At 37.3% G+C, this 15,502-nt stretch overlaps 1 protein-coding gene across 4 annotated transcripts in view; it reads right to left on the minus strand.

Annotated features, from left to right (window-relative positions):
• The window catches only part of CDK14 (cyclin dependent kinase 14), a 547,444-nt gene that overhangs the window by 358,993 nt on the left and 172,949 nt on the right, over nt 1-15,502 (minus strand). For all 4 annotated transcript variants that reach the window (XM_032402204.1, XM_032402206.1, XM_032402205.1 and 1 more), the window contains one exon: nt 7,494-7,573. In XM_032402204.1, the coding sequence (XP_032258095.1) occupies nt 7,494-7,573 (80 nt within the window). The remainder of the gene's footprint in view (nt 1-7,493; nt 7,574-15,502) is intronic.

Here is a 15,502-nt window from a genome sequence, read left to right on the forward strand (position 1 = left end):
ATTTTCTCCTAATTTGTGGCTGATTTAAAAATGTCTTTAACTTTCATTTTTGAAGGATATTTTTTGTTACATGTGGAATTTTTGGTTTACAGGTTGTTTTGTTTTGTTTTTAAGCATTTTGAATATACCAATTGCCTCTTGCCTCCTCTGGTTTAGATAACAGGTTAGATCTTAAACATACTTTTTTTTTCTCCTCCTAAATGTAACGAGTTGCTTTACTCCTATTGCTTTCCTCCTATTGCTTTCAAGATTTTCTCTTTGTCTCTGTCTTTCAGAGATAAACTTAGACTATGACAGGTGTTAAGTTTTGGTCTCTTTATGTTTCTCCTAATGGGGGTCATTTATCTTCTTGAATTAATAGATTAATTCAATTTTTCAACAATTTCAGTAAGTTTTTAGCAATTATTCCTTCAATATGTTTTTGCTCATCCGTCTCCTCTAAGACTGTCAAGTTCCTTTCCAATATACATGACATATCTATTTTTTTTAATGAATATTAGAGTCTCCTTGTTTACTATTGTCCTTGACTATTCCCTTACATTAAAGAATTTACCTTAATCTAGAGCTTGAAGATAAATGACACTAAATTCTGTCAGTTGTCAAGACATTGGTCATGAATTAATTACTGTGCATTGTTTGTCATCCTTTGACTATTTCTATCAATAGATCATACATAGATCAACAATACAACTTCAAATATTGAGAAGTAACAGAGGTGCCTGGATGGAATTTTTATACAGCAACTTGTAGTAGCAATGATAATAATGTCAAGACAAACAGTTTATATGTAGATTATGGACTCCCATAACTTTTTTAGATTAGAAATTCTGAAGAGAAGAAATTACCATCTTTGAAACAAACACTTTAGTTAAAAGACCCCAGTTAAAATCCTAACTTAGCTGTTTACTAGTAAATTGTGTAATACAAGACAATTTATTATCTCCAGGCCTCAATCACCACTTCATAATACAGAGATATTCATACCTCTACATAACACAGGAATATTGGGAGGAATTAAATGAGATAGCATTTTTAAAACATAAGCATATAGTAGATACTGAAAAAGTCCTTGGAGATTTTTAGCCAATTATAAACACCTTCAGATTAGAACTAGTTGCACAACCCTAAAAATATTTTAAACATAAATGTATCATAGTTCAATTTATAGTTCCAATAAAATATTTACATTTATATTTCCAAATATAATTGGAAATCTCTATTTCCAAATAAAATAGAAAATATAAAATTTTTTACAAACTTAAAGGGGACAAAAAATAAGTTACTTTATTAAAAAACCTCATCCTTTAAAATTAAAGACATGCAAAGGAAAACATATGATTTTCAGTTTTCAAAGTCACATGATCTAACAGCTTGCAAATTTTTTGTTGATATCAATTGGCAGACGTCCATCAAATTATTCATTCTTACAAAGAATAACAATTTTGGCAATCTACATAAGCTTACTTAAAATCAAAGTCTAGACTCATGGATTTTTTACCTTCCATTTAAAGAAAAACTTGTCTGTCAATTGTCAAATGCTCTGAAGCAATTCATGTTAATTTTTTTCAGTGACAGACATAAAGGATTATTATTAGAGGGTTTAAAAGAAATATTTTAAACACAATAAATGTGCATCACATTACAGCATGTGTGTATGAAGCATACTGATGATACAATTAAGGATCCTTTATCCAGGTAATGCTTCATGCTGATACTATTATTTTAATTGTAAAGCTTTAAGATCATATAGTTCAAACCCCTTCATCACAAAGATGAAAAAACTGAAGATTAAATATGTTAAGTGACTCACTTATGCTCATGTAGCTAGTGCCATAGTCTTCACCAAGACTCAACATTTTCCGACTGCTCTAGGGCGATTTCCCAACTTCTAACCTAACCTTCATAACCTTCCTAACCTCTCTGCTTAGTAGTCTGAAAAGAATCCATATACAATTTTGATCATAGAAGTTTCTGTCTCAACAGTGATGCAATATAGTAGAATAACACTAAAGGATTTGGGGTTTCTTCACTCACTTATTCTGTTACTCACTCACTCAACATGTACTGAGTGACCATCAGGCGTCAGGCATTGGCCTGGGTACTGGGTAGAAGACCCAAATTTGCCACTTATTTGTATGACTTTGGACAAAAATCTCTTTAGATCTCAGCTTCTTAATTACTAAAATGAAGATAACATCAACCTTTCCCACAATGTTGAAAGACTAAATGAGATCATGTACTTGGAATGTGGGGTAAGGTCCCCAGTTTAGGTACAACTGATGGGTTATCTAAATTGCACCACTACATAAACAATTACCACCTGAAGGCCAGATCTCAAAATTAACATGATCAGAATTGAACTTACTCTCTTTCCCTTCCTATAAACTCCCCTACCCTGTAGTGCCTTTCTTATTATTGGCTTCACTATCTAACTATTCATGAATGCCAAAAATCCTGGAATACTCTGAATATCCCATTTCTATCAAGCTCTATGTCTAGTCAAACACCAAGCCCTACCAGCTATCCCTCTTAAGTCCTTCCCAAACACATTCATCTCCTCTTTCCCCCCACTGTTTTACAGAGCCTCATCATTTTATGCCCTAAGTACTTCAATATCTTTTAGTCCCTCTAAACTAGCTGCATAAACTGAAATGAAAACAGGGAGATTCAGTAAAGATCTGCATGTGGAAGGGTGAGGGATGCCTGGGTGGCTCAGTTGGTTAAGGGTCTGCCTTCAGCTCAGGTCACGATCCCAGGGTCCTGGGATCGAGCCCCACATTGGGTTCCTTGCTCAGCAGGGAGTCTGCTTCTCCCTCTGCCTGCCATTCCCCTTGCTTGTGCGCGCTCTCTCTCTCTCTGACAAATAAAATCTTTAAAAGAAAACTGTTCTCTTTTACAGTATCTAGATTTCTCTTAACTCTTGCCTAAGAAAACTATTAGGTATTCAAAAATTCACAAAAGATGATAACTGGTTCCCTTCTATTCTTTCTCTGGGCAAATCTTAGCCAAAAACAAACAAACAAACAAATTGTTGAATATCTAGAATATAGTATCACAGAGCAAGAATACAGACATCAGACATCTTGAAGTTGTTTATAAAGATGGGATAGCCTGGGGCACCTGGGTGACTCAGTCGGGTTGAGTGTCCTACTCTTGATTTTGGCTCAGGTCATGATCTCAGGGTTGCGAGATCGAGCCCTGTGTTGGGCTCGGTGCTCAGTGCAGAGTCTACTTGTCCTTCTCCCTCTGCTCCTCCCCACACTGTGTTCTCTGTCTCTCTCGGTCTCTCTCTAACAAATAAATAAAATCTTTAAAAAAAAAAAAAAAAGATGGGATATCCTAAGAAACTTTATCTATTCATTTTGAAACCATGCCAGTATCTCCTGACTATCCTTACCATCAGAATCTATGAAGATATCATATGAGAATAAAAAATAGAATAGCTAGCCCATAGCACTGCTGCTTAATTTCTCTAAGCTGCCATCAAAAATAGAATGAGTCTCAAAGCACCTGAACCCGAATTAAGCCAGTAAGCACTCTAGCTCTGAGATAAAATTCAAAATCCATCCCTGGACATAAATCCAGGTAAGATTAGAGTTGCTGACCAAGTAGTTCTACTTTAGGTGAAAATTATGTGTTAAAATCTAAATTCCCAGGTAAGGTTCTAAGTGGCAAGCTGCCACTTGAAAACTACTTTTCTGTTTTCCTCCTTTGAAATCCTCCTGCTGTTGATATTTTGTGAATGAGGAAATTGACCAAAACAGCAGAAAAGAGGCAAACTCAAATTAAAGTGCTTCGTCTCAATTGAACAAGCCATGCTACACCCTCATCAATGTAAAGATGCAAAAATGTAAAAATGCAAAAATGAACATATCCCAAACATCACCCACCCCCCCATTCTAAATATTTCAAACTCTACCACCAGATACACAGAGGAGTTACTTTGCATGAATCATTATTCACAGCAAAAGGGAGCAATTGTGCTAGCTTTTGCTTTCACACATACAGAGCAGAAAAATGAAAAAATAAGACTATGAGAGGAGGGAATAAGAAGGCAAGAGAGGAGTAAATAACCAAAACTGACCCAAAGTTTAATTCCTCTTCTTACTGTCGGGTCACTTATCTCCATTAAAAATCACCGAGAAGTCAGATTGTATTAGGAAACCTCAAAATACTTTATTGAATGGAAAATACAATGTCATTTTGTGATCTGTTCCTCCAGGCCTCAACAATTCTTGCAGCCTTCCCTGCTCTCCACGGTATTCAAAACTCTGAGTTTGAAGATCCCGTGGGAAATCAAAACCATAATATAGAGGGAGATGGTTCCTGAGAGATGGCACAAACCAACTCCCATGTTCCACAACCAGGGTTACAGAGGCCTAGAGCCATGAGGTGGTGTTAGAGACTGAATTGTGTCCCCCCAAAATTCACATGTTGAAGTCCTAACCCCAGCACCTCAGCATGTGACCGTACTTGAAGACAGGGGGTTTTCACAGGTAATTAAGCTAAACTGAGATCATTAGAGTGGGCCCTAATCCAATATGACTGGTGTCCTTACAAGAAAAGGAAATTGGACAGAGGTAGCAGGAAGATGATTTGAACACACAGGGAAAAGATGGCCATCCACAAGCCAAGGCTTGAAACAGATCCTGCCTTCATGGCCCTCTGAAGCAGGACCCCGACACCCTGACCTCGGACTTCCGGCCTCCAGAACTACGACACAGTAAATTTCTGTTATTTAAGCCACTTGTCCTATGGTACTTTGCTACAGGGGCCCTAGCAAAGTAATATAGGTGACTTGCCTCATGTTGTCTGGTAGGTGATGAAAAACAGAGCCAGAATGAAGCCCAGATGTCCGGCAGGTGATGGAAAACAGAGCCAGAATGAAGCCCAGATTTCTAGACTCTAATATCCACGGGGCTTTCCACCTTACTACACTCCCTTCCAATTTAACTCCCTGTTTTTTGCTCAAAGTCCTCTCCCACAAAAATCTTACACTCATTCAGCTTGTTAAGGACCATGCTAAATATATACTGTTTATGCTAAACTCTCATGAGATCTACTCCCACATCGCCAAAAAGACATTTTCGTATAGACGTATCATGAACTCAGAAAGTCCAAAACTCAAATCTACTACTCCACAGAGTACTAACTAAGAAAGCCTAGGTACAAGATCCAACGCCTTGGACAAGTCAACTAACCTCTCTAGGCCTCAATTCCATACTCGTATCACAGATTCTATAAACAGTATAAACTCTATACAAAATCCCTTCGAAGGGCTCAAGTGAAGCTTACAGTAGATAACCGCCCTTTCAAACTGCAAAGTGTTAAAAGCAACACAAATTATTTCTCTCTCTGGCACCATGTTTTTACTCATTCAAACTCAAAACCATTTATGTTTCCCTCTCAAATAATCTCTAACCAGTAATTCACCTTGTTCTGGCATTTCTTTCTCTACAAATCATTTTTTGTCACTGCTTTCTAATTAATCCAGGTCCTCGTAATTTCAAATCTGCATGACTTTGAATGACTGATTTATCAGCTTCCAGGTTCCTCCTCATCTAATCTATATCATACCTAATATCAGATTTATCTTCCTAATACACTCAGTTCAAAAGTCTTCAGAGGCTCCCTAACCCACAGAGGCCTGCATTCTCTGACACAACTGCCTCCCAGGGCCTGTTCCCAAGTTTATCTCAGGCCTACCTTGTGCCCAACGGCCTTGCCTCATACCTAGGCAGTATGAACAGATCAACAACCACTTCAATTTGGCTCTATTTGTTTCTCCCCTTGAACTTCGCACTGATGAGTCCAACTGTCACAACTGGATCCTCTAATACCATTATAAACTTGCTCTGAACCTTGAACCGAGGCTAGCACGAACAGCAAGGGCAGGTTGGTAAACTGCAGTGTATACGCCACACGCTAGGGAGCGTGCCTGCTGCCCAGTTTCATTTCCTCCTGCTTCTCTCTTGGCCCAGCCTCTCTCTGCCCCTTTCCTACACCCTAGCACTCAGGGTCTAGCAAAATCAAATTCAAGAGCACTCCACCTTGCTCCACCAGAGCTCAATGAGAACCACTGCTCTATCTCAACCAGTGGTTTCCAATCCCATCAGACGGGAGCACCCTCTTTATGTAACAAATATTTCATAAAGATGCCTTCACAACAACATTTTCAGCTAAGTAGGAATGATGGAAACCAAACGGAAGTGGTACGAAAAGGAGAATGAGAGGTGAGAAAGTGAAAACTGAAAGGAAGCCTCTCAAAAACAAATGTAAATCATAATGATGGTTGTGAGAAACAAATCAGACCAGGGACAGACTACATATAATTCCTCAATACCTTAATGATATTATTGCAGTAAATCACTCACAGTTATCTTGTGGTGGGCCAGCTATAGTTCCTTCAGTGCAAAAAATAAGCTGAAGTCTTATGTCAAGATAATTTGTACTTTTAAAAATGTAGTGGAGGGAGTATCATGCTAAGTGAAATAAGTCAGTCGGAGAAAGACAAATACCATATGATTTCACCTGTATGTGGAATTTAAGGGGAAAAAACAAACAAACAAACAAAAAAAACAACCCAAGAAACACTCTTAACTATAGAGAATACACTGATCGTTACCTGAGGGGAGGTGGGTGGGGGGATGGCTGAAATAGGTGAAGGGGATTAAGAATACATTTATCATGATGAGCACTGAGTAATGTACAGAACTGCTGAATCACTATATTGCTGTACACCTGAAACTAATATAACACTTTGTTAACTATATTGGCACTAAAATTTTTAAATGTAGTGGAGGGAAAGCTATTAATACTAAAAGTTGTGAAACTGAACTGAAAAGTTCCCACTAATAAAAAGATATTTTATTCTCTTGGAGTAGAGAAACTATGCAGAAATAAAATATAAAGCAATTTTATTTTATAAAAATTAGAAACATGTATGTAACAAACTATGTTGTAAGAGAAATTTTTAGAAAAATGACCAAAGAAAATATTACAAGATAAATGATGCTAATATATAAAGAGTATCTAAATGTCAATAAGAAAGACCAACGGAAAAAATAGTAAAGGACAGGAACAAAGAAATCAAGAAAGAAGAAATACAAATGACTAACAAGATAGCATGAGCCCAGTATGTGTAAGGACTTTTCTTAAAAGTCATGAATATAAAGTAATGCTAGATTAATGTGTACCTTAGAAACCCTACAAACAAAACCAAGCATATAAAATTCCTCAGTCAGCTTTAGTCTCACCATCAATACACATCAGGTTTTTTCCCCCACACCTGAGTATACAGCAGGATTGTCTTATTTTATTTAACATGACTCGATATGATTGCAAGAGATACTGATTTTTAAATTTCAGTTTACACTTTCCAATGAGATATAACCATATAATTTACAAACTCTGCATATGCAGAGGTGAGTAATATTTAAACAGCTACAGGCATCATGCAAACACAAAAGCAAAGATAACGAGAAAATGCCTACCTTCCCTGATAGCTGTAAAAGGTGTACCTTCTTCTTCTTGCAGCCTGATCACCTTCAGGGCTACCAACTTCCCATTTACTCTGGCAGAAACGGAAGAAAAGATGAGAAGTGAATCCGTGAGAGTATGTTCCCGTTACGGCTCTAATTTTCTTACAGTTTATATTTTATGCATTTTTGCACTGAAAATGTCAGTGACTCAATTATGCCACCACAACAAGATTAATTTCAGCAAGGTTGGGAATTTTATATCATCATTATAAATATTCACATTTTAAATATTCACATTTTAAATATTCACACTTGCCTCGTCCAAGATTTAACCAAAGTTTTCTATGATTCCCTCTATGTTCCTTCCAGAAAGGAACTAGAAAACTAGTGCTTAACAAAATCACCACGCTTGATCAATCATTCTCAGACTAATTAGAAATCAAGAAATCAAGATAACTCTTTCCCTTAGTTTTTCCAATAGCTCCTCATGTCCTTGGCTGAAATGTCTTCATCTTCAGTCTTAAGCTGAGGTCATTCAATCCCCAAGGTCGAAACTCGACACTCAGACTTCTCTCCTCTCTCCTCTCTTCCCTCTTCTTTCTCTCTCTCAATATCACTCATTCCTCCCTTTCTCGTTATTTTTTTTTACTAGAGCCTTCTAAAATTATATTTGGTCTGAATGTGTCTTATGATACGTCAGTATATCATCAAAATAAAAGTTATGAATGTTTTACTATTATAAGATTACACAGGACCTATCCAAAGCAGATGGTTCTTCCAGACGTATTCTAAATGTGTATCGGCTGTAATTAAAAGTCAGATTGCACTAGGCAGATAACTTTTTTATCTAGTCAATTCTGTTAACAAAAACATGACAATCTACATTGGTCTTCTAGGCGAACGCTCTCCTTTACCTTTACTAGGCCCAGCAGTACCCTTTGTTAACAAGAATAGATAAAACAAGCACACATTACAAATGTAAAAGGTACAAGAAGGCATTTGATGAAAAGTAGGTCTCTCTGCTACGCTCCTTCAGCCACCCAGCTCCCATCCTGTGAGGTCACGGGTTACCATTGTTCATATATACTTACACACACACATATATGGTAGTATGCTAGACAGAGCACACTGTGTATTTTACCTTAATAAATTTGGTGACTTCCTCATAAATTCATAGAGAAAACTTTCTATTGCTTTTGAAAGACCACAGGGCACTCCTTTGTATATGTGTAATATACTTCATTTAATCCCAGTCTTCTACAGATGGTCGTTTAGCATGTTCCCAATTTTTGGCTACTACAACAATGATGGCGATAAATATTCTTGGACATGTAACTTCATTCAGGTAAAAAAAAATATCTGTAAGATAAATTCCTAAAAGTGGCATTTCAAGTTTGAAATGTATGTGCATATCTAAATTCTAATTCTGATGAATAGTGGGAAATTATCCTACATGGAGGTTGTACCAACCTACACTTCCTACAGAACAAATGTAAGAGCTCCTGTTAGCCCCTTCACCTCTACTATGTTATCAACCACTGACTCTGCCAATCTGATAGATAAAAATTGCAACCACAAATCTTCAGAGCTTATGGAACCAGCAAACAAGAACTCATGTGGTCCAGAGAATCCAGTGCCTGAGTCTGAAACAAAGAATGAGAATGTCTCTTTTTTAAGAACTGCATCCAATTGGTCTGGTTTTGCTTGAAAAACTGCCACAGACACAAAACTTGAAAGTCCAAGGAATTCAGCACAGCCCAACCATCCCAGTGGCATTCCTCATTGCGCTAACTGTGGAAGTACTTTGTTGGTTACCCTAATGGGATAAGGCCATCTGATTATAAAGCCCCACAATGTGCCCTCTTCTCAAGGTTAGGAGGTATTTGTCCTTGTCTTTCAGCTGGGATGACAGGCCAACTGCTTTTCTGTTCTGCATCCTTTCGCTCCTCAGTACATTACCTTGGTTTTTCCACTCCTGACTGTGCTCTAGGTACCCAGGTGCAGGCAAAAAATTGATATGCACATGGAGTTCCACTGGAGACTGTACCTTGTGCTCTCACTTTGTCCTTTATGACTAAGGGTGGGGGGTGGTCTCTGGCGGGGCTTGAGGCTGGGATGCAGTCAGTGCTAACATCTGCACAGATTTTTCTCAGCCCAGTTGAGCTCATCACTGGCTTCCCAGAGGAGGCAGTAACTGCTTCCAGGAACTGCTTGGAACTTTCCCCACATTTACAGATATTTTCCCCTCACCCATTAAAAATACACACAACCTTCTTCCCACAAAGCTTTTCTACTTCCCTTGAGATCATTAACTTATATGCACCATGAACTGAATTCTAGAATATAGGGAATTCATGTTTTTAAAGGTCATATACTTAAAACACTCTCAGACCATGAAGGATAATTCATTCCCCTATAATATACTAAAAGGAGAGAAACCTTCAACTAAGCCAACACTTACTCTTTAAATGCAACTAGAGGTAGAACACCTTTAAGTAGATTGATGGAATTCTGATTCTGAAGCATCATTCTCCATGAATTGAAACTCCAAGCATTAATTTCTTATAGTTATGATACTCACAACAGCTAGAAACATTGAGTTTTATGTATTATATTACATAACACTAAAAATTTCCTTAAAATTTATGCTAGACTATTAGCTCTGGGACTGAAGGAACTCTTTCTGTTTTGTTAACTGTTATGTGCCCAGTGCCTAAAACTGCTTGGTATAGAGTAGGCTCTCAAAGACATTTATTGAATTAATAATGTTAATATACTGATAATTCCTTTCTTATACCTGAAAGATAACTCAAGAATAAAGTTTAGGGGCGCCTGGGTGGCTCAGTCGGTTAAGCATCTGCCCTCTGGCTCAGGTCATGATCCCAGGGTCCTGAGATCGAGCCCCACATCGGGCTCCCTGCTCTGCGGGAAGCCTGCTTCTCCCTCCCCCACTCCCCCTGCTCATGCTCTCTCGCTTGCGCATGCTCCTTCTCTCTAATAAATAAATAAAATCTTTAAAAAAAAAAGATTAAAGTATAATTGCTGCTTTCAAAAGTTTCAGAAATCTCAAATTTAATAAAGTTTTCAGTATCTTCTTTCATGTTTGGCTTAAGTATTTATTGTCCTTTTTCAAATTAAATGTGTAGCCTCTTTGATTTTGACACATGTGGATATGGCAAGTTTTCATTTCCTTAAAGTTTTAGAGTTTATAGAATGCTTTGTTAATTAACCCTTTTGCACCCAACAGCCATGTTTCAAAACCCCCACTATCCTTTAATTATCTGTGTCTAGACCACTAATCAGTATCTCCCTCTTCTTCAACTGCTTTAGTGGTCTCCCCTTAGGAATCATATTGATTATCAAATTGCTCTTTAACCTTAGAGTCATTGTGACTTTCTCTTTTCTTAATTAGTTTTTCTCTACATGTCTAGACACTCACCAACTACTGGAACCCTCAGTTCTAAAGCCCTAGGAAAAAATGCTAAGTTACTTGCTCCACTTTTGGAAAAAATATCTTTGGGAAAAAATAACATTACCAATTTTCTAATGTTCTACCTTTGATGCATATGTTTTTATAAACTTTAGCACAGACTGAAATACTTGAAATTCCAAGTTACTAACTCTAACGAAATGTCATTTTGTTAAAGACATCAAAAGAACATATCTGTTATTCTATAAAAATGACATAGAATCACACAGAAAAGGAGATAACATAGAAAAGAAGTTATTATATCTAATAACTACCTTGTGTAGTTTAAACGATTTTATTAAAGATCCAAAACATATACTTCAAACATTGATTTAAGTTCCTTAGAATAATTACAAAATTCCAATTGAATCAATAAATGAGAGCTGTTTACAGGAAAACACTGAAGATTCCTCTTTAACAAGTCTCATTAATTAAATCAAAAGCTAATGAATAGAAGGCAATCAAGGCTTGATTGGCAATGAAGACATTAATTCAGGTGATTAACATAGTAAAAAAAAAAACTTTTAATTGTGTTAATAATACTACAGAACATTCTATTGGAGGTATTGCCAGGTTTTACCCAGTTGTCCTAAGCTATTTAAGGAGCTGTTTTAATTTCAGAGATTCTTTACTATTCTCTAATTTTTCAACATCTCACTTGGCCAAGCTGACTTCAGACCCAGGGATGAATCATCCTTCAGTCCACTGGTCACACAGAAGAGCTGTCAAAGGCAGGATGAGGAAGAGCCAAGGGAATGCCCAAGCACAGAGCTTTCCACACACAGAGACATGGGGATACTGAGTGTCCTGGCAGAGCCATGTTCAAGTGGATCCAGCTTTCAAACTGGTTCTAACCACAAATCCAAATCTCTATGAACTTCAGAAACTCTGTCCGCAGTTCTGTATGCCCTAAGTTTGTAAAAAATAAAGTTCTCTTGCGAGACAAAAACAAGAAGATCTAGGAGTTTTGAACAAGGAACACAGCCCGTTCATTTTTTCATGCATTTGTTCATTCAACATCTGTGAAACCTACAAAGGAAAATGCCCCTTTTAGGGTAAAATTTCCAGGTTCAAAAGATGATGCACAGAAAGAATTTCCTATGAGCAAAAATTCTCAAAGGAAAGCCCAAAGGTTTTCTGTTCCATTAGTTACTTAAAATTCATAGGATAATTTAGTACAATAAAACAAAATTACAGATATTATCTAAGTCATCTTTGAAAACAGTGTCCATGTGCTAACACCTAGAAGAAATTATATCTAGAGGATACAAAGGAAATTAAGGCAATATACCTAAAAGAAATTTAATATACTCTGGAAAATTTAATATATTCTGCCTCTCTTCCATTATGACTTTGTCTCAAGAGAAACTGCTAGGAAATAATACCAAGTGCAGACAGATCCAATGCTTGTTTCCTTACTGTGTTTGTCTAGAAGCAATAGAAGGAAATGTAGATACTACTGAGGAAGTGACAATGGCAAACTAGAGTATATCAAGGACGATATAGTGGGCTGAATTTTTAAATTTTCAGAGAAGTCATTAAAATATTTTAAAGGTACTATTAATAGTGCTTCTTTTATTAATTCCCTCTTAAGACACTGGCTAAATTGCTGACTTACTGTATTACATACATACTTCAAAAATTTAAAACTTAACTAAACACTTGGTCTTGCTATCTCCATCTAAATTCAATTTTTATTCAGGTGTAAATGAGAAATCTTTGCAATTCTGCAATATCCTGAAAGTGCTATTTACTATATTTTATTCTGGAAAAATAAATTAGAATTTCAAAGTAAGTTGCCAGTAATCACACTTCATGCTAATCTTTATCAATACAGAGAGAAGACGACTAATAAAATCCAAAGATTAAAAAGAGAATAGTATAATGGCTATTTATTAGAATGTGACTAACAATGCAAAAAGTCTGAGAATTTAATGCAATGAGAAGTCTGTTCAATGGACAATTATAACCTTTTATAAAAGAAATGATTGCTACTAACGCATAATTCATCATTGCCAATGTTTCATCCAATGTACAAACTCATGATACTTTGAACCAAATTTAGAGTGACATACATTGTTCATGGAATAAAACAATAATTACATTTCAACAATTTTAAACCAACCAACTCTGCACCTTTCCAAAAATAAAATCTGTCAACAAAGGATTTGAGAGTCACTACCTTGCAAGCAGAAGTGACCTCAATGACCATTCAGGCTCCAAGCAAAAAGATCCTCACTGATTTGGTTTTTTATCCTTGTCCTCTCACTCCCTGGAACAAAGCAGCCCCTCAAAAGACTTGATGGAACTCAACTCCCCTAAACTACCCCAAGTTTTTTGGTTCTTATGTTGAGCCAAAATTTGCTTCCTGTAACTTCCACTCTCTGATTCAAGTTCTGAATCCACAAAGACTAACTAAATGCTCTTTCATAAGACAGTCTGTCCCATAATTAAGTTTTAATATCCTGCCCCTAAATCAACAAATTGAGAGAGAGTGATTCTGTGCTTGGCATAAAGGACAAACAACAGAGACATGATCCTTGCACTTAGGTCTCACCAAGGAGACAGGCATAAAGTTTCAAAGAGAAAAAATAGGTTCTCACTCATCCAAGATGGAAAAATTTAAGCATCACTAAACTAATATCTGTGATTGAAAGCTATCAAACACATTTAATTCAATAAGTTTATAATGCAACAAAACAAAACCAACTCAGGAGTCGTATTTGGAGGGTACTACAAAACCATATCATTAGTTTCAAAACAGTTGAAAAGAATATATCAAGCATTTACCTTCCTTCTTCATATACTTTCATATACACTGTCCTTCACTCTAACGAGATAGTTGATATATGGAAGTTTCTCTTTATAGATGTACTGCATATAACAAACGAAGAAGGAATGACAGAATCTGAATAACACCATTCTTAACCATAATCACTTAATGGATTATTAATGGTTGCTAAAATCACAAAATGAGGCTATCAGATATTATGCACCTCCTGATGGAAGCAGGCATCCCCTCCTATGGAATAAACCCAACCCAAATCTGACGAAGTCTCACTCTAACTACTTAATTAAGGAGATAAGGTAACAAGTTAAATGATACCACTGGGATACAATGGGAGAAAATCTAGAATATAGGAAATTCTATAGGAAAAATGAAGCTGTCTCTTCAACAAATAAATTTCAAGGCAAAAAGGGGAAGGAACCCATAGACTAAGCGATTGGAACAACCAGGTAGATGGAACAACCGTACAAAATCTCAGAGGCAGAGAACACAATGTGTTAAACAAAAATATAAGAAGGAAAGAATGACTGGAGTTTCTTGCTGTTGGGGGTGGGGGGGATGGAGAGTTAGGAAGGCACCTGGAAAGAGAAATGGAAGAACCAGATCATGGAGGTCCTTAAGAGCCACAGAAAATATTGGAAAGGAAACAAAAGGAAACGAAAGGAAATGAAAAGAAAGGAAAGGAAAGGAAAAGAAAAAGAAAGGAAAGGAAAGGAAAGGAAAGGAAAGGAAAGGAAAGGAAAGGAAAGGAAAGGAAAGGAAAGGAAAGGAAAGGAAAGGAAAGGAAAGGAAAGGAAAGGAAAGGAAAGGAAAAGAAAGGAAAGGAAAAGAAAGGAAAGAAAAACACTGGGGATCTAAAGAAAGGAAATGCTATGATTAAATTATGTGTCTGCAGCTCACCCACTATGGTAGAGAATGGCCTGAAGGAGCACACCAGTGGGAACAGGAAGGGAGGGCAGGAAACTGTTGCAGTGGTCCCAGGGAAAGATGGCAGCCGCACAAAAACAGTGTTTGGTAAGAGGAATGGGAAAAAGGAAAAGGACATTCTGAAGACACAATCAACAACCTGTCAGGATAAATTGGATTGGGCACAGGGAATGTTGTAAAAGATGATTCCAAATGTTCTGACTTCAATGTTGGGTGGATGCAGGTACCACTTAACTGAATTGAGGGAAACTAAAGAAGAGGAGATTCAGACAGAGCTGTAGAGTCCTGTTTCGGAGGATCTTAGTCTGGGAGCATCCCCAGTGGAGACACATAGTAAGCACTGGTATTTGTGGATCTGGATCTCAGTACAAAAATCTAGGCTAGACATAAAAACCTGTGAGTCATTTGGAGGACTTCAAGAGAAGTAATAACCTCTAGAGAGAGCCAGTCTTCTGTTAAAGCAGAAGTTAAGAAAAAATTCAGAGAGAGGTAGAGATTATGTTTGTTGATCAGAGGATGATGTTCTAGATCTAGAAGACACAGGAAGATCCTGAAGGACAGAAAGCGACAGTGTAAAAGATATAGTGAGAAGTAGGGGGGTGAGGCCAGAGAGACAGCAGATGATCCGGGAGTTTATCCCTTGGGTGGTGCCCGTGATGAACAGAAGAGATTCCATCCTGACGGTCTCTTGGAAGCAGGTGGGACAGGGGCTGCTGTTGTGGCTGCCCCTGAGCATTAGACAAGGCATGGAGGGGGCTGGGGCCAGCCTCTGCAGCTGCATGGAAGATTAAGGTGCTGGCTGCATAGTAGAATCAACTGGGCAGCTTTAAAACGTAT

Source organism: Phoca vitulina, unplaced genomic scaffold (assembly GCF_004348235.1).
Source record: "Phoca vitulina isolate PV1807 unplaced genomic scaffold, GSC_HSeal_1.0 scaffold4, whole genome shotgun sequence".
NCBI classification, from domain to species: domain Eukaryota; kingdom Metazoa; phylum Chordata; class Mammalia; order Carnivora; family Phocidae; genus Phoca; species Phoca vitulina.